General features: G+C 39.0%; 1 protein-coding gene across 4 annotated transcripts in view; it reads right to left on the bottom strand.

The window, feature by feature from the left end:
- Positions 1-20,890, bottom strand: part of LOC131696481 (formylglycine-generating enzyme-like) — a 44,980-nt gene that overhangs the window by 18,893 nt on the left and 5,197 nt on the right. For 2 of the 4 annotated variants that reach the window (XR_009308859.1, XM_059000118.1), the window contains exons 4-7: positions 12,627-12,709; positions 10,211-10,333; positions 7,542-7,656; positions 3,083-3,222 (exon numbers count right to left, since the gene is read on the bottom strand). Coding sequence is in view for 3 of the 4 variants with exons in the window: in XM_059000118.1 (XP_058856101.1) it covers positions 3,083-3,222; positions 7,542-7,656; positions 10,211-10,333; positions 12,627-12,709 (461 nt within the window). In the remaining variant the exon portion in view is untranslated. The remainder of the gene's footprint in view (positions 1-3,082; positions 3,223-7,541; positions 7,657-10,210; positions 10,334-12,626; positions 12,710-20,890) is intronic. The other 2 variants (XM_034019458.3, XM_059000117.1) reach the window with 1 other exon arrangement.

The raw sequence follows: 20,890 nt of genomic DNA, 5'->3' as shown, positions 1-20,890 counted from the left end.
AAGGCACTGTACATGGGACATTTCACTTGTAAACTCTCAAGTGTTTTTGCTGCTGTTACTACTCAATAGGCTACATCCATAGGTCCAAATCAGTCTCTGTCCGATATGTCCCCCTTATTTAGATGCCACAGATAAGACACTTGTGTGTGATTTTTTTTTTACTATTGCAATTATTTATATTGTGATCGTTCAAATAAATGATGCAGCACATATTTAAATGTACTAAAACAAATGTACAAAAATTTAATTGGCTGCCTGTTTCCCAGAATAAAATCTACTGGCCTCTCCACAAAGTTCAAACACTGCCTGTATGGATCACATTTCAGTGGAATTGCCATTTATAATTGAATTCAGCTTCATCCGGTAATCTCCTGATAATAAATGAATGTAAAACCTGCCTCCCGCATCCTTTGCATTGTATGCCGATCAGGTAACTTTTTCCATCAGTGCAAGCTGGAGAGATCTGGTACTGCCAGCCCACAATTCAGACATATATCTGGTACTGCCAGCCCACAATTCAGACAGAGATCTGGTACTGCCAGCCCACAATTCAGACAGAGATCTGGTACTGCCAGCCCACAATTCAGACAGAGATCTGGTACTGCCAGCCCACAATTCAGACAGAGATCTGGTACTGCCAGCCCACAATTCAGACAGAGATCTGGTACTGCCAGCCCACAATTCAGACTGAGATCTGGTACTGCCAGCCCACAATTCAGACTGAGATCTTGTACTGCCAGCCCACAATTCAGACTGAGATCTGGTACTGCCAGCCCACAATTCAGACTGAGATCTGGTACTGCCAGCCCACAATTCAGACTGGGAGTCTCCATCTTCTGCAGATGGAAACAAGCTTGGATGATATCAACTGGATTTTAAGTCAGTCTTAGTGGCATACGGAAATGGTTCCTGTGTCATATTTGACTTTTGTTCTTGGTTGTGTTTTATGCTCTGCACACTACACTCCCATACTTATTGCTGCTCGACCCTAAGCTTACAGTCTGTTCGTTGTTTTGCACCTGTGTGCTGGAAAAACCACCCTTGTCCGTTTTTCAGGGAAGATACAATATCAAAAATACATAGCTGAAAGGACTTTGTTTTAAAATAAGAAGGCTTCCATTTAGATGTACGGTATTGGTTTTGTTGGTACAGTACTATATTTAAAAAGAACAAACAAACAAACAACATGTTTCAGCACGTCCGTGCCTTCATCAGGCATGAACGCATGGGCTTGCTGAAACTCGTTGTTTGTTTGTTTGTTCTTTTTAAGTTTTTTATATAAATAAAATTAACTGAATTTTGAAGATAACAGGTCATGTCCGTCTTTAAATGACATGGTGAGTGTGCGGCTGATAATACACATTTTGATACGATACTATTGTCTTGCTTTGGCCATTAATTACTAAGCATTGGTGTGCACATACGACTTTTTCCTTTTTTATATATATAATTTAGTGAGCAAGTTGTCTGAATGAGGTTGTAAACTCCCCACCCGTAGTTGTACTACTGTTTCAGGGCACCATTCTACTTGTGAGATATCTTGCATATTATTAGGTGACGATTATACATTCAGGAATCTCAAGATATTTGGTGAGTAAGGGGCCTGAGTGAGTAAAAGCTGGCAATAAAATCCCAATCCCATGTCATGTAAATCATCTGTAGTTACATAACTTGTGTCTGAACTGTATGTGATACACAGAGCAGAGCGAAATTAAAAACAAAGAATGCATTAATAACCTTTCCTGTGCTAAGTAATTACTCCTTTCCTGATTAAAAGCACTAAATGGATGCTAGATGAGCAGAAGTGTCACAAACTCTCTTTGATGTGTAAAACACAAGTGGCTTGCATTGGGTTTTGTCAGTGTGAATTGTTACAGAACGGATGTGTGGAAAGTAAAACATGCAGACCAACACAAGCAGCCTTTCTAATGTTAATGAGTCAGCTGAGCAAACATGAAACTGAGCTGTCAGTCAGCCCCTCACTTCTCTGCGCTCCTGGTGGTAAGAGATGTCTCCCTGCTGTAAAATTGGGCACACAACAGAAAATAAATGTCTCCAATTTTATGGTTTAACTACCAAGCCATTTTGTTACTGTGGGTAAACAAGAGTCACTGTGGGTGACACATCTGAAGAAAAAAATAGTTTCTTCTCAATCAGATTAAATTTTTTTTTTGCAGTTTTAGCTACTATTAATTGCTGATGCAAATGCCATATAACAATCCTGAGTTATCAGATGCATTTTAACAGTTCATCATTTCCACTGTATGGATGTTGATTACTGTTCATACTGGTGTACTTAAACCTACACCAACCTTAGGTCAACCTACTCACTGATACTAAATAGACGGAAATCACAATATTTTTGTCAGTACATTTGTTGAAAACAGTACTCTGTCTGTTTTGGCCATGGTGGTAATTAAACTTTTTAAAATATTAAAAAACATAAAAGTGATATAGAGTGTGTTCCTTACAGCACATCCATTTTCCAACAGTCTGTTGAGATCCACGAAAATCCACTTTCATTTTCAATCAGTTTTGCTTCTTCATGTATTTTTCTTCTGAACTGTAGTCTCACTTGTCTGAAGTCACTACCATGTCTATACTATTAGATGCATTCTTATACAAACACAACTGAAACAGCTAAACAATACAAGACACTGATGATTTCATTCAGCAATATTGCCAAAACAAGGCAGGAAATGACTGAGGCAAGCCGAGCAACGCATTTCACCCACAGATTGACATTAAAACCCACAGACCCACGACAGTCATTGTACAAACCGGAAAATAAAATGTACATGCAAGATCACTGTCATTATCAGCATATGAGCGCATGTACACTCCATTCATTGATTGGTTCTGAATTCAAGTTACAAATAATATAATTTAAATTTAACCAGCATCGTTGTTTTCTTTTATTGATTTGAAAAGTAATTTTAATCATTTAGGTCAGGTTACTTATTGTCCAAAATGTTTCTTGAGGAAGGGGGATACCCCTTCTATACATCTGGGCTGTTAAGACAAAATCTAATTGTAAATTGTAAAGGTGAGGGAATTGCTCCGAGAATCCAATCACTGATACCTCAGTGAAAAGGAAGTGGTCCGTACCGGGTTGTGAGTCTCGTCAGTGCTGTGATGTACACTCCACCAGTTTGCTGTCCATTCCCAGGCGTTCCCCACCATGTTATACAGACCGTATCCATTGGGAGGGAAGGCAGTCACCTGGAGGGAAGAAACAAGATTGTTATCTGCAGACAGTCAAATCAAATTCATTGGTACATTTTTCATAATGTGAAGTGTAAAATGTCCAGTTGCCTGAAGTATTATAGTTATTAGATTGGTAATGTAGTATTGTGGCCAGAGGGGGGGTTACATGCGTATTATAGGAGGACTAGGAGGCTGTGTGGTCCAGTGGTTAAAGAAAAGGGCTTGTAACCAGGAGGTCCCTGGTTCAAATCCCACCTCAGCCACTGGCTCATTGTGTGACCCTGAGCAAGTCACTTAACCTCCTTGTGCTCCGTCTTTCGGGTGAGACGTAGTTGTAAGTGACTCTGCAGCTGATGCATAGTTCACACACCCTAGTCTCTGTAAGTCGCCTGGATAAAGGCGGCTGCTAAATAATAAACACATTTTATTGAATCAGTTCTCAATCCGATTTGAATTGAAACTGTTAGTTAGGATTGCAGCGTTTTAGGATTGTGCTGGTTGTCAAACCTCAGACAAGGGCCATGTAGATACCTGTATAACCCATAATTATCGCTAGATATACAGTAGGCAATCTTTGACCTTTGTTTAATGTCCAGTTGGAGATTAGATAGTTGACTGGAGAAGGAAAGGTGGCAATTACAATTTCATAATGGGACAAGATGCGATCTACTTTTACAGCACCGTTCTCACAGTGCAGTGTAGACATGTCACAACAGGTTACTTCTGAACACATTCAGCCACACAGTAACCCTTTCTCAAACCGTGACCTTTCAGGCATGTAGGTTTTATGTGGTTACGACATTTCCTTCCTCGGTAACAGACTTGTTTCTTTTTTTTCTACACTGTTGAAACACTTTCATCCTTAACACTGAAGAAAAACAAACACTTTGTGTGGTTCAGTAGGGGGAACACACAGCAGTCTGAGTAAGGGGTTATGCTTTCATTTTGTACAAATTCAGTCCTGAAGCACCAAATAGTCAATTAGAAAAGTGTCAGCCTCAGAAACTGGTAGTCAACTAATGACACGCTTCAATTTCAATGCAGCAGCAGAGCAGCATTTTACTACCAGCAAAACTACAAAAAACAGTCACGTTTTTGTGTATTTAAAGTGTATACTAATAGCAAACTAGCATGTCAATATTTTATATTGATAATAGAATTCAGCTGTTTGAGAGATGGACAGAATACGCAATTAAATTCTACATTACAATTTAGAACATTGATTAATAGTTTTAAAAGATTCTATGCAGTTTTAAAATAAAGTGCACGAACATCAAAGTATTAAAAAACATTATGTTCACCAGACAATATCAAATACATGATTTCTTTTTTTTTTTCTTTTTAAGTGCAGACTATACCTCTAGTCATATGAAGACTCTCTTTCCTTAATCTTATGGTGTCATTGGAGCTTATCTGTGTTTAAATCACAAATGCATCCTCCCGGTATTTATTTTATTGGTCATTGGGATCTCCATTATTAATCATACACAGTGCGATGCATATATTGGCGCAAAGATTCATTATAGGACCCTGTATTGAACAAGATACTGCTTTGCCTCAACACATAACCACATTTAAGTCACCTCATAGTGACGTTTTGCATACACCTACACACAAAGGCGTGACGCAGTGACGTTTGGGGACAGCGGTACATGGTTTGGACAGAGACCCACAGGGAAAGACAGCTGGGGCCTCCAGGGTTCAGTAGCTTGATAAATTGCTTTGTTTCGGAGGATGAAATTGCCTTGAAAAGGTGTTATCCATTACTCTTCAGCCCTCCTGATTAGTAAGTGGGGCTGCAGTGGTGAGGTGACATTTGAATTAGGCATTTCAAATTGGGTAGAAATAAAATACTGTACAGGCATATGTATGTCAGCAGGACATGCATCCCCTATTGGGGATAATAAACACTTTAAACTGATACTTTATCCCATGCCCTTTTCCTGCCTTCTTCAGTAATCAGTTCCCTGGGGTTACAAAGTGACTGCTGCTAATGATTGTAGTGACTGCATGTCACAGCGACTTTCTCTGCCTCAGCTCTACAGAACCTGACAAGACATACAGCTTTGTACCCTCCGGTAGAGCCTGCCTAATACCCTGATGTTTTAAATATACCAGAAGGTGACTCTGTCACAGCAATGTATTTATATCACTGACTAGACGTATAATTACTGAGCTTCTGCTTCTATTGTGATGCTTGTCAATTCCAATATTCAGAGGGATTAATTAACAAAATGAAAATACATGTTTGGTACAACATTTTAACTTTAACCCTTTGCAGTCCATTTATTAAGTGCGTGTCAGGTGCGTCAGGTCCAATTTATTTTCACACGCGCAGTTAATTTTAGACGCGCTGTTTAAAAGTATTTTTTTCCACAGTCAAACGGGTTTAAAAGGCCCTGCATATCAACAAAGCACTCACTAGGCATCTCCAGCCCCGCCCCACCCTTTCGTTCACTATCGCTTTCACATATGCTAAGAAATAAATAATAATAATAATAATAATAGTCGTACATACTGATCAATCATCTCCTGATCACTCGTTTTATCACCAAACTCCTCAATAATGCAATCCAAGTCATTATTTTATTACTATAACATCTCAAAAAAGCTATGCAAATGTCCGTGATAGTCTCTGTGCGCTGATACAGTAACATCTAGCTTGTTTCCTTATGACCGCCCATATGGGATGCCAATGGCAAGTATGACTATTCATGAGATTCACGCCTTTTTTTTTTTTTTATCGGCTTGTCTCAGCTCCTGTCGCTCCCACTCGGACATTGAATGGTTTTCTCGGCTTTTTCCGGAGAAAAAACGACTATAAACCCGTTTTTTTGATGATGTCGGACAGGGTCCGACAATGGACCGGATAGTTATAATTGCAATGTCGGACCAGGTCTGACAATGGACCGCAAAGGGTTAAAAAACATTTTATTTCAGTATGTGCACTGGAGCAGCTATCTGCTCAATTGAAACCTTCAACTTTCAACAGGCGGTTTACATGAGAGACAGCGTTTTTAGAGGCACGTATTGTACAACCGAGGCAGTAATTTTTTTTATTTTATCAAAACAATGCAGCACACGTTTGCTTTTTTATCTGAATTGTTATGTTACTTTAGCACCCGCCCTCCGCCTGTGTGTGGATTGCCTCGCCCTGTGTGATGTGCCTGCCTGCGTAACCAAGATCTCTACAATGGTGTCAGAGTGGGAGCTGGATACCAAGTCAAATTGAAAATCAGCAGCAGCTGTGGACACGACTGGAATGCGACTTGATAGAGAAATAAAAATTAATTTAGCCCTTGAGAACATGCCTTGTGTTTTCCTTCTTGACATCGCTACAATATATGTATTTATTTATTTATTTATTTATTTATTTTAATTAGTGTCTCAATCCTAAAACTCTAAACAACATTTTCTGAATCAATAAATTGTTATTAAGTTAAACTGTGTTTCTTTCTGTGGTCAGTAGTTGGCTTTGCCCTTTTTGTTGCCAATTTTCAGTTTTTATATATATATATAAAAACTGAAAACTCACTATTTTAATAATTAGCCAAAACTTTTGGCTCACGCCTTCTTCAGAGAGCAAGAAACAGTACGTGGCTGTGTGGTCCAGTGGTTAAAGAAAAGGACTTGTAACCAGAAGGTCCCCATTGTGACCCTGAGCAAGTCACTTGACCTCCTTGTGCTCCGTCTTTCGGGTGACATGTAGTTGTAAGTGACTCTGCAGCTGATGCATAGTTCACACACCCTAGTCTCTGTAAGTCGCCTTGGATAAAGGCGTCTGCTAAATAAACAAATAATAATAATAATAATAATAATAATAATAATAATAATAATAATAATACGTGTGTAAAACCACCAATGACCTGCATTCTCGTTTCAGAAACCATAAGTCTGCCATAACTACCAAAAAGATGAATCAACCTGCTGCAAAGCACTTCACCTCTCAAAACCACAGCCTTGCTGAGATGAAGATTCTCCCAATACAAAAAGTGTACAATCCTAACATGTTAGATAAACGGGAAAACTTCTGGATTCACAGACTTGAGGCTTTATTTCCTCCATGGACTGAACCTGGAAGACAATGACTCCTTTTAGAATTGGAAATCCATTTCAGAACTGTCTATGTCACAATGTTCTTAGAACATTCATCAATACGTCTACCTAGTTATTTCTACCATGCTATCTGAAGAAGGCGTACGCTGAAATGCTGTAGCTAATTATTCAAATTATTGAATACCTCCTTGTTATACCTATGTAGCTAATGGGAGTGCAAAGCAGATATGGTTTATGAATTTGTTAGTTACAATCCCTCTAAATGCGGTATCACTTACTGGTGAGGTTTCAGTGTACCCATCCTCCCCAGTGTTGTGTGCTGGGAAGTCTCCTTGCCAGATATTGGCATAATGCTGGTCTTTAGGGAGGAGTTTGTTGCCCCATGGGAACAGTCTGTGAAAGAAAGAATGAAAAGTCCATATCAAGAACCATCGTCAAGCTCTCGGATTGCTATTCAACCAGTGAGTGAGTCTTAATTTCAGGTCTAATTTTAGGTTTTTCTGAAGGAGTTAAGTGAGTGTAGCTAACAAATTACATCAATGCTTTACTCTTCCATTAGGTAGACATGTCTCAATTGTGCAGTTTTTAAAGAAACATATAACAAGCACCCTACAGGTAGAATATAATAATGTGCTTGCAGTTGAAAACAGGTCCCCCCTCCCTCCTAGACAATATTAAATATGCATTTGGCATTCATTGTAATTCATGGCTGTCTTGCAACAATGTTACCAGCGAGACATTTTCTGTATTCGACTGCTTCGCAAAGCTATTTTTACATCTCCTGCAGTGCCTATGCAAATTTAAAAGAACAGCAAAGATGAAACTTGTATCGGGGAGTGACAGACCATAAGGCAGGCCCTCGTCCTTTCAACTGAACAGATAACAATTCAGTACAGCAGTATAAATGACAGCGCCCCAGGAGAGGAAAAGAATCTTCCATCGGCTTTAAAAACACTCAGGGTAGAAGCTAATTGCCATTGATGGGTACTCAATTAGAAACAGGAGGGAGGACAGCTTGTTTTGAAATTAACACGTTATAAATGGATTTATTGGATACATGCTAATAAATACTTTTTAAAGACAATACAAGTACTCTGCATGCCCCTAGTAAACATCTCTCTTCTGGTTTTAATAATGCCCTATTGAGAAGGGGCTAACACAGTACATATTGCACAGTATATAATTAGCATAGGAACGTCCCAAATGAGTTCACAAAGCACTATTAAGACAACATGCGAATAGCACAAATTCAAAAACACTGACTAATCTTTGTGGGTTAGATCACTTGCTGAAGAAGGGAATTAGCACTGATATTAAGACAGAAATGGTACTAAATGCCAAAGCGAGGTCTCTTTAAAAAAAAAAAAAAACACTGCCTGGCTGTTTTGATGTAGTTGGAAAGTTTTATTCTTGTGAGATGCCACTGTGAATCTGTATAAAATACAGGGAACTGCAATGTCTGATTAGAAAGTCTTCTTTAAAAAAAAACCACTGATGAATTAGAGAGTGCTAGGTTAGAGATTTAAATTTGTATATATATATATATATATATATATATATATGAACTACATAAAAGTATGTAGGTGTAAATGCATTGTCCCCCCAATTACAGCTTTAATGATATATTGTGCAGCACACAAATACTGGTAACTGGAATGAATATCAGAGGAGAACGTTCCAATGTTCCTGTCTGACAAGTAAGTCAGAGGAGTGCTTAGTGTCAAACTGAAATGCCACACTTCAGTTACAAAGTCAATTGGTCTGCATGTCTATTGTCAGAATATCCAGCACACTGCAGTAAACTATTTTGTTAAGATGAAAATTCAGTGAACAAATAGTATAAAGAACTATAGTATCTTTAACCTCCATCTGGGGACAATGCATGTAATTGTAGCTAACAAAATAATTCCATAAATATCCATGTTGCACTTCCATTAGCTACATAGATCTAAAATGTGCAGTTTTAAGAGAAATACATGTTATAGCAAACATGCATTTTCATACAGGCATGTGGCACTACACTGGGGTAAAGAACAATCCCACTTTGCTGGTAAAGTGATGTTAAGGAGATTGGTTGTGGCATTTTGATCCATTAGACTTTAAAGGAGTGCAAAGCAAGGTTTTAAAAGCAAGTATCTTATCAGCACGAACCATATTATCATTGGTCCTCCTTTTCCTTTGTGAAAGATCTTCTTGTTCTTTGTTTGTATTTTATGCTTCAATTTGCAGATTTCAAAGACCGTACTGTGAAAGCTGCTGCTGCCTCCCTGTACCAGATCACACAGTGTGCTGCACAGTAGCTCAAAATACTAATACGTGGTAAGAAAATTGATTTTAAAACTGCCCAAACTCCTTTAAAACCACATCTGAAGTAGCTTCAAATTAACCCCTTGGCAGCCTCCATTGGCTATGTTCGATTCCCCTTGTGGTCTTAGGGTAGCTGCCATCGGCCATGTCTCAAATAATTGATTTATTTTTTTTAATTTAGTGGTCGCCAATTATTTTTTATTGTTTTCTCCCCAATTTCGCAATGTCCAATTATTTTTAGGCTCAGCCCACCGCTACCACCCCTGCGCTGACTCGGAAGGGGTGAAGACAAACACACGATATCCTCCAAGTCGTGTGCCGTCAGCTGCCTGCTTCTTTACACACTGCAGACTCACCATGCAGCCACCCAGAGCTACAGCGTTGGAGGACAACGCAGCCCTAGGCAGCTTACAGGCAAGCCCGCAGGTGCCCGGCCAGACCACAGGGGTCGATGGTGCGTGGTGAGCCAAGGACACCCTGGCCGACCTATCCCTCCCTCCCCCGGGCGGCCCATAACCACACAGAATTATAACACCATAAAATAGGAAAAAGTAACAAAGTAATGTTAACAACATTTGCAGCTGCTTCTTCTTTAGCACGACCTGTAAGCTGTGTTGCTGTCTGAGCTCCATTCCCCTACCTGTTCTCCAGTCCTCCCCGACAGGCGTACTCCCACTCAGCCTCTGTAGGCAGACGCTTTTTCGCCCAGGCGCAGTATGCCACCGCATCGTTCCAGGACACGTGCAAAACAGGGTGCTCAAGCCTGAAACAGAAGAGTAAAACACAGATTGAGAAGAAGTGTGACAGTTAGTATTAGTCACAGACCCTGCCCTTGTTTTTAAATCTATTTCCAGTGCTTCAGCCTATATCAGATCAGTCTACCATGAAATATGTCTGTATTAGGACTGTATTGAAGACAGAAAGCTGGTGACAGACCCCAGTGGCTTCTCAAGTGCAATAAGCTCACTACAACAAAATACAGTACTGTGCAAAAGTTTTAGGCAGGTGTGAAAAAATGCTGTAAAGTAAGAATGCTTTCAAAAAACGACATGTTAATCAAAAAATCAAAATCAAATCCATATTTGGTGTGACCACCCTTTGCCTTCAAAACAGCATCAATTCTTCTAGGTACACTTGCACAAAGTCAGGGATTTTGTAGGCATATAGTCAGGTGTATGATTAAACAATTATACCAAACAGGTGCTAATGATCATCAATTCAATATGTAGGTTGAAACACAATCATTAACTGAAACAGAAACAGCTGTGTAGGAGGAATAAAACTGGGTGAGGAACAGCCAAACTCAGCTAACAAGGTGAGGTTGCTGAAGACAGTTTACTGTCAAAAGTCATACACCATGGCAAGACTGAGCACAGCAACAAGACACAAGGTAGTTATACTGCATCAACAAGGTCTCTCCCAGGCAGACAGGGGTTTCCAGATGTGCTGTCCAAGCTCTTTTGAAGAAGCACAAAGAAACGGGCAACGTTGCGACCAAAAAGCCATACCTCCGACGTGGAAACAAGGCCAAGCGACTCAACTATGCACGAAAACACAGGAACTGGGTTGCAGAAAAATGGCAGCAGGTGCTCTGGACTGATGAGTCAAAATTTGAAATATTTGGCTGTAGCAGAAGGCAGTTTGTTCACTGAAGGGCTGGAGAGCGGTACACGAATGAGTGTCTGCAGGCAACAGTGAAGCATGGTGGAGGTTCCTTGCAAGTTTGGGGCTGCATTTCTGCAGATGGAGTTGGGGATTTGGTCAGAATTAATGGTCTCCTCAATGCTGAGAAGTACAGGCAGATACTTATCCATCATGCAATACCATCAGGGAGGCATCTGATTGGCAGCATGACAACGACCCCAAACATACAGCGAAAGTCATTAAGAACTATCTTCAGCGTAAAGAAGAACAAGGAGTCCTGGAAGTGATGGTATGGCCCCCACAGGGCCCTGATCTCAACATCATCGAGTCTGTCTGGGATTACATGAAGAGAGAGAAGCAACTGAGGCTGCCTAAATCCACAGAAGAACTGTGGTTAGTTCTCCAAGATGTTTGGGCCAACCTACCTGCTGAGTTCCTTCAAAAACTGTGTGCAAGTGTACCTAGAAGAATTGATGCTGTTTTGAAGGCAAAGGGTGGTCACACCAAATATTGATTTGATGTAGATTTTTCTTCTGTTCACTCACTTTGCATTTTGTTAATTGATAAATATAAACTATTAACATGTCTATTTTTGAAAGCATTCTTACTTTACAGCATTTTTTCACACCTGCCTAAAACCTTTGCACAGTACTGTACATCATTGAACTAGAGAAGGTACAGAGACAGTCAACCAGGCTAATCCCAGCACTTAAATAGAGGCTATGATGACAGGTTTTAAAAAAAAAAGCTCTTAAGTCTCTTCAGCCAGTGTCACAGGCCTTACATAAAAAGACTGCGTGAGAGAGCACTGTTAAAACATTGCAGCTAAATCAGTACTTAAATCATACATAGAGTGCACTTCCATTTACTACCAAGGTCTCAATAGTGCAAATGTTAATTGTATGTATTTTAAGTTCTCAGCTCCAATGCCTCTCTCTCAGAAGCCTGTTACTGTTTATTTTCCAAATCATTTCACCTCAGCAGTGTCTTCTGGGTCAAAGCATGTTCCTGGCTAAAAGCATGTCAGTCAATAGGGAAAGAAGCCGATTGGTGAATGGCAGGAAAGACAACATTGAAGGGGTGGGGACATTTCACCTTTTCAGGGAAGATGACCAAGTCCTAGATATTCGGTTTGTAAATGTAAAATCCATGTTTACTATATCATTTTTTTCCCCTCCAAATTAACATTCAAAATAAGAATAGTGACTGGAAGTAACACAACAGGCAGGCTTTGTGAAATTACTTTTATAAGCTGCAAACACTTTAAGATAATAGAAAACATTTATAAAATGGGAAAGGCATTTAACCAGTGAATGTGGGTTAGGGTGAGGGTTAGGACCAGCGATACACGCATCTCTAAAACAGATCAAACACATGTAAGAAGTTGTGGTGTTGCCTACCTACCTACCTACCTATCTGCAAGGCTCGAATCAGGACCTTCAGGTTGTCTCCAGTTGGCTTCTTTCACTGGCATCCACCAGGGAGCAGCGGCAACCTTCAAAACAATAAACAATGCAGAGTGTTTAATGCCTCTGACAGCAGGTCATTAACACAGTACTAGAATCAGCTGTGAAAATGTGAGATGGAAAAAATATTAATCCAGTTAATGCTCTCCCCTGCAACAATGCTTTGACAGAAACAAACATATTGTGGAAATAGAAAGAAAGAGCCAGCACAACTTTGGATCAGGTTTCCTTTTGTCTTGCTATCAATACTGTACACTGCTGAGCAGCAGATGGGGCTTACATATATAAAGACATCTTGGCTAACTAACACACACTAAAGAAGAAAACTGTGTTTGAGTCATTGTAATAAGAACTACTCAGAATGATTGCAAATATCTGAAAAAGGAACAGTTATAAGTTCTTAAGCACTTATATTTTCTAAGCATTTACTCCAGTCTTTAACTCCCATTTTTTGAAAGTGGTAAAACACCTGTTCATTTTACAAATTTAGACAAATTTATATCATTCAAGTCCTCATCAGTTTTAATTTTTTATTTTGTTACAACATGATTTTTTTCTCCTTTCAAAAAAAAAAACTGGTTTCATCCCTCATCGCACGAGCACAGATAATCTTAGGTGTTTAATCAATCTACAGTGGATGGTGCATGATTCACCTTCTCCAGTAATCGCTTTGTCACTTGATGCGGAGAAAGCATTCGATTGTTTTGAATGGATATACTTACAGACTGCCTTAACTCGTTTTGGCTTTGGTGAAAGCTTAATTAAATGTCTCACTACATTATATAGCTCTCCTTTTGCCTCTGTCCTCACAAATGGTCTCTTACCCTTTGAGCTGCACAGAGCAATGAGGCAGGGGTGTCCCTTTCTCCATTATTGTTTACCTTGGCATTAGAACCCCTTGCCCAAAAACTAAGAGAGGATCCATATGGACATGTCCTGTATTAACTAATTGGTGGCAACTTATTTCATAGATCATGTTTGAAGTTCTAGAAAAGCAGTTTCCTCTTTCTCCAAAGATTATCATCTTGGGGTAAACAGCTAACACATTTTCAAATAAGATGGATCCCTTTGAGAATGACCACAGCTAAACGTATACTTCTGAGACGATGGAAGAGTGATTCAGCACCTACACTTCAGGATTGGGCTCTAGATATGTGCCAACTTTCCAGTTTCGAAAAAATAACGTACTCTTTGTTAAATAAAATACCCACATTTGAATATGTTTGGGGCCCCTTCTTACATTGGGCATCCAAAACACATGAAGTATAGTAAAGGACCCTTCTTCGTATAGTACTAGGGATCAGGGCTGATCTTTGTCATGGATCAGGCTCTCTGGTTGCAGAGTTTTCTACACTCCTATATAACTGCTTATTGTACTTCCTCTTTTATTATGTTTTTTTTTTTTTTTTTTTTTACTATATTCATTATGTATTTATTAGTTTCTGTAATTGTTTGTGTCCTTGTAGTGTGTGTTTAATTTCTTTTCCTATGTTGATATAGATATATTCCTATGTTAAATAGCAGTTCATTAAAGAATGGACAAAACACTTTTAAAATATGGCCCCTACTCTTTAATGAAAGGTGAGAAATTAAATTTGAAACAATTTGGTCACCACTCCTTTAACTGGCTTTGCAGACTGAATCCAAACACAGCAGCATCCATACAAAAAGAATGAAGGATATCCCCTAACAGCATTCCAGAAGATCAGCAGCACGGTGTTTCCTGGTAGCTGTCTGGGGGGGGGGGTTAGGGGCTGTGGAGCACTGCTCTACTCTCTGCTGCTGACACACTTCTGCTGGCTTGGAGAGGGGAGCTCTTCCTGGAATGCTGCGTCTCCTGTTCACAATTCCTGACCCCACAGTTTGTTTATGCTGGAGCTGTTGAATGGAATCTCATCTTACAAGCTCTTTGTAGCTCCTAGCGCAAAAGCTACCTTGGTTGGTTTTGGTTTGCTGAAAATTCTGGAGTATCAAATATGCAGGCCTCGAAATTCTATAGCACACATTCCAGGAACATGTAACAAATTAAGAAGTCCACATGACAAAACTACCACTCAATTCTCAAGGCCAAGGACTAAAGGCGAGGACTGAGGTGTGCTTTGTCATCAGCACACAATTGAATAAAACAAACATTCTTACAGCAATCAAGCTTGGGGATTTTGTAGCTCTAGTAAAAGTGTTTTTGAAAAAATCGATCCAAGCAAAAATACTATTTGTGTGACACAGCACTGAGCTTATTTTCACAACCACAGACATTCCAGAAGTTTTACTGATCTTTCTCTACTATCACCCACTAACCACAAGTAGGTGGACTGGCTATTTATATTTCACTGTCACTTCAGTTACAGCCCACATAACTTGTGGCTTTGCTGAAAGAAAAGCAGCGTATCAAACCTCAAACGGTCTGCTATTAACAGACCATCAAAAATTAAGTCCAGTGTGACAACCACATGAGAAAATACAAACATCAATTTTGTAAGGATAGCTACCATTAGAGGGCAAAACTAGAGATTGATTTGTCAGGAGGAAGCATAGGATGGACACACTGCAATGTTTAGAAGAAAAAAAAACTATTCCTCCTGGTGAATGGTTTAGAGTAAAAAAATATATATTCCCTAGTTTATTTACATGTGAATTAAATATCCCAACTATTGAGAAAATGTTGAAAAAAAATGCTGTGATATGGACAACACTGTGTTCGGCAAAGGTAGTCATGTATTTGCCATAAATATTTCAAGGGGGTTCTGAAACACTTTAAGGGTTGTGTATGCTGCCACCCAACTGAAACCATGTTTTCATGTCATGGTCGTCGTCTCGTCCCGCCCCCCCCCCATCTCACTAGCATATACATCTAGTTATTTCCAGTATTTGACAGAAATATGCCAACAGTCTAAAATACACATCTTAAAAGAAAGAAACTATGTTAACGGGAAAGTACCCATACACTGAAAATAAAATCACCCTCACCGAATACAACGAGACTGCGTTGCCAAAACCACATGGTATGAAGAGGATCTTTAGGAGTTAGCGGTGATTTTAGAAGGCGAATATCAAGATTGCTCTTCTAATTGATCCTGCACAAATGGTATGTTGGGCTCATACAAGACACATTAGTAAGAAAACACTACATTCAACAAATGTGGTATTTATTCCTTACATCCACTAGGGCAGGGGTTTTCAATAATTTAATTTTTTTTTAAACTGTACCCCTTCTGTCTGGAGTTTTCAGCTAAAGTCACAATTTTCACTCGACTGAATGGTATCACAGTTGCAAAGGCGGCAGAATAATCTGATTCACACCCCCACCCCACCCCCATTTAATATATAATTTATCACAACACTTTGGGACTGACAAACTGCTGGTTTAGGACAGAATACCAATCAGTAGGCTTAATTTTTAAAACTTTTAATTACATGTCTTTGGATGCACAGAATTAAAAGACAGTATTTAGGAATCTCTTTGGAAACACTTGTATTCGCTTTCTATTCGGCAAAGAAATAATAAATAATACAATAGTCTGCACCGTAAATGTTTATCACGTTACCATTTCCTTCCTATCTCGGCATAATTGTGTGCCATTTAAAATGTTTCAAATATCGAAAACATTAACCTCAAGACAAAACTATAATAACTAACATTGATACACTTTATTAAAGCCAACATAAAAATGAGCCAAAGGGATTTGGTATAACTCTGTCACTGTGAACTTTTGTGCCTTCATTTTTTTCTTCTGCAAGAAAGAAATGTATCCATTTCAAAACACCAAACATTTATTCAACCAGCTGCTATTGCTGTTAATGCAGACAGGTCTATTTAAATCAAACAAAACTTCAAAGTATGAGTATTGTCATTATTGTCTACTTTGAGCTGCTAAACAAAAATCAAATATTTATGCACAGTGGTTTAGAGAATATATAATACCATAAAAATGGTATAAATGGTAAAAAATAAGATAAAAGAATAATTTCACTTTTATTTGTCCCTATGACCATTAGAGGTACCCCCGATTGTGAGTAAACGCAATTATCCAATATTTCCAAATGATTAACTCAGGCAGGACTGGGACCAGTGTAAATGCAACCTTAGTGATTTATTCTTTTCAGCAAGGTCGTGCAGTCAGGGAGCATCTAGCTCACATCAGTCTTGTGGGTTTCAAAGGTGATCTACACTGCCCGAACCCCTAGAATGCGCACTTTTATTAAACACAAAAACCTCGGAGTACTAACTAAACTCTTGGTTTTCCTAACTAAAGGGTTGGGACGGTTAAGCCGTTCTCACAACAAAACCACTCTTTAATTTCACCAGGCTGGGCAAAGCCTTCACTGGTTTTACTCACAACACTTCCTCTGTTACCAGCTCCCTGGTGGTCCTCTCTAATGCAACCTCAAGCTCCCTTTTTATTCTGTGTGGCTGTTCTCAATCAACACCAATTACCTCGTTTGACACCAGCCACATTCTCACATGTATTTTGGCAGGCTGGGGATTAAGCCCATGCCTGCCAACCATCACCTATTTTAATGACCTAAAGAGTGGCGGATCTAGAAACACCAGTTGGAGGCTGTATTTTTTTTTATCCTACAGAAACCCAAAACACTTAAGAGGGCTTCCATACATGTTTTCTCTCTACATTCAGCTGGTATATCAGACTGTAACCATTAGCCTGGTGTTCTTCCGCAACACCAGTGAATGTAAGAAATAGCGCAGTATTTCTATGTGGTCTTTCATAATGATGGATTTCTTAAATCCACTGGGGGCAGTGTTGCAGAGGTTATGGGTTCCTGTGGCAGGGTAGATGGACCCTATTATTATTTGTTTATTAAAAAGAGCAAAAATAGGGTTAACTGCCTGTCCAAGACCTCCACTTCCTTGCATGAGAATGCTTTAAACTTCTGAGCTTTAAACATTCACTAGGACGTGATGACCGAAGTCTGTATGATGAATGATTGCTGAATAATTGTACATACTGTATGCACTGTCAAGTGTTACAGTGCAATAGAACGCCATGTGGCACTGCACTGCTGCAGTATCTGGTGTGAGTGTGTCATATTACTGTGTGGGGTGTGAATAACTGAAATGTACTTGATGTTATTCAGTAAGTGTGATCAAAAAGTGTGAAAAGAACATGTTACGCATCATGCAGTTTAGCAGTAGTTCATGTGCAAACTGCAGTGTTCAGTCACACAAGTACTCGTACTTCTTAAAGGGGTTTTAGCTTCCATTCGCTCTGTAGATCTCAAATGTGCAGTTCTGAATTATGCACATGTAATAGCAAACAAATAATTGTATTATTAAAAAATGACATCTGGTACTTAAAGCAAGCCTTACTTTCAGGTAATCTGCTACACTTGTACTTCCTAAGGCATTTAGACTCAGCAGTGTGTTTGGGGTCAAAGCATGGGGGTTGGGGCGGGTACTGACAGGAAAGAATGTACCAGAGATCATGTTTTAAAATGAAAATACAGGTTTGCTACAAGGGATCATACATGTGGGACCTACACCGTGAATGCATGGAATTACAGTATTCAATTAGCTGTGAAAATTAAGCAGTCAGTCGTAATGCAGCTGGATACATATGTTTTGTTACAGTTCTGCACAGATACTGTTTTTGTTAAGGATGCACAAGAATGCTGGTCCTTCATTCTGCTATTTTACAGCTGGTTTCACAAATCCCGACTATCTAATGTAACCTTAAGTAAGGTAGTCCAAAATGAGTGCTAATCAGGGCCTGTGAAACCAACCAGTATTGTTTACCTCAAGTATTATGAGAATTATTTAAAAAAAAAAACACACAAAATGCATTTGAAATAGCTTATTATATATTACATAAATTGCATGGCTGCAGTTTTCAATTTAGTTTAGAAATTGTGTGTTTTTGTGACCGAGCAACCCTGGAGGCATGATGAGGAATTGCCTCTCTTGTAAACATGGAGTTTTGAAGTATGTATTGTTAACAGTTTCCCAGATATAGCTGGAGGTTACAAAAAAATGTGGCAGCAAAATGGTTATTTATTTTTGGACAATGACCATTCTCCGTGAAACTCTCACTACACACCAGGAGAAGACATTTCAGGCTTTGCTATGGTCTTGATTAGTCACAGCTGTGCTTATTAAGACATAATTACGAAGCCCCAGGTGTAACATAGTAAGCTGAGCCAGGTCTTCACTGTTATACACTTAAAGAGGATCTTGGTATGGGTAATAGCACAGTTTTCTTACTAATATGGGGAGGCAGTGTGGTCCAATGGTTAAAGTCCAGGGCTTGTAATCAGGTCACCGGTTCAAATCCCAACTCTGCCACTGACTGACTCACTGTGTGACCCTGAGCAAGTCACTTAACCTCCCTGTGCTTCCTCCTGCAGATGAGATGTTAATTCAATGTCCTACTGTAAGTGACTCTGCATATAATGCACAGTTCACAAACTACCTCTGTAAAGCACTTTGTGATGGCGGTCCACTATGAAAGGCGCTATAGAAAAATAAATATATTATTATATTATATTATGGACTAGCATGCCTTTACATATCAAGCATCTCATCTTTGGTTTCTCTTATGATTGTTTTAAGTGTTTCTGTTCTGTTTGAATGATTTTATAATGTTATTTCTGGGCACAGAAATTCTCCTCTCCTTCTATGTGGTATTTCTTACCTGTACTAAAGGCAGGGGAACAGGCTAATGGTTACACTTAAAGGTAAGCACATTTACTCAGAAATCTATAGTTTTCAAAAATAACCTCCACAGCGGGCAAGTAAATAAAACTGTTAGTTACAGTAGTAAATAGCAACCGTAAAATGAGTTTGTCGCTAATTTTGTTCCAAAAACAGTAAAATATTTTTACAAAAAAAGAATGGTACGAATAATAATAATAATAATAATAATAATAATATTAATAATAATAATAATAATGAATAGCTTGACTCTATGTTCTGTTTACCTTAATACAGTCATTGCAACAGGAAGTGATGAGGTTACTGAACCTCCCCAGAGGTTCTGCTGTCTTGAGAAAGGCTATGGTCTTTTACACTGCAGACAGAAATAGCTGTGACTATGTACATTGGTTTACCACAACAATAGTATACTGCAAACACTTGGAAACTTCTGACATTTTGGGTCACAGCTATAGAGCAAGCAATATACTATAAATTTAATGAGCACAGACCTTGATGTTGAACAACAATCATTATACATTTTAAACAACAGTGCCGAAAATGTATTCAAAAAATGAGCCCCCTCTCAAATCTCCATAGTAACCGCCTTGCATTGAAATCACACCATCTGTAAGTAATGATCGATTCATTCTTTTCTTTTGCAAATGGTAACCTGACATGTATTCTGCAGTATATAAATGCTGCCTCTCCCCAATTGCAAATCATTTTCAGTCGCAGGGGCAGGGTAGGCACTTGGTTTGTAGGTGCTTATGTATCCAAAACTGCAATCTTATTATTTCAATCATCTTAAAACAAAAGTGGAGACTCTCTGGAGAGAGACCTAATTATGCTTCAACACTGGTATCCAGAGGGAACTGTCTGCTATTAAATCCTAATTACTGTAGACTTACTTATTACTAGCACATCCACTATTATCATATGCCCTCCTTTACTTCTGTGAAAGATATTTTGGTTATTCAGATACTAAGATTAAGAAATGCCACATAGAAAATGCGGTAGTTTACATACATTGGTGTGAGTGTTGCAGGGGAACAGGTTAATGGTGTAGCAGAGTACTGGAGTTTAGACATGATTCTGAGAGCTCTGTTGAGGATACAGGGGTGCTTTAAAACTCTGATGTATTATTGACTCAAAATCAACCCTGGTGGTGAGGCCCAGCCCTTTACTCGCAGTTTATTGAGACAGCATATTAATAAAAGCAGTGTAATTCTCCATGAATAGGATTCAGAGTAACCAAGTGCTCTTTAACAGCTACCAAAACATTAACATTTCAATAGCCGGTCTGGAAACTAAAGATCTACACACGGAAGGCTTTGTTATAATTTATATTCATGCTAACAGACATTTAGGTTTTTCTTACTGGTCGATCTTATTAAGAAGCTTCTTCATACCTCCAGACTTGCCTATGACAGGAATAGGGAGATGGTATCTGTATGTGTGTGCTGGTCTAGCTCTCCCTGAACTGCCAGTGCTCCTTTGTTGTTTACGTATTGAAAGTTATTGAAAGTTACTCTGTTTACAGAGCACTGGAGCTCTGCTTTTG

The sequence above is a fragment of the Acipenser ruthenus genome, chromosome 25 (assembly GCF_902713425.1).
Source record: "Acipenser ruthenus chromosome 25, fAciRut3.2 maternal haplotype, whole genome shotgun sequence".
Lineage (NCBI taxonomy): Eukaryota > Metazoa > Chordata > Actinopteri > Acipenseriformes > Acipenseridae > Acipenser > Acipenser ruthenus.
The sequence above is the reverse complement of the archived record's forward strand: the minus strand, read 5'-3'. Positions and strand labels throughout refer to the sequence as shown.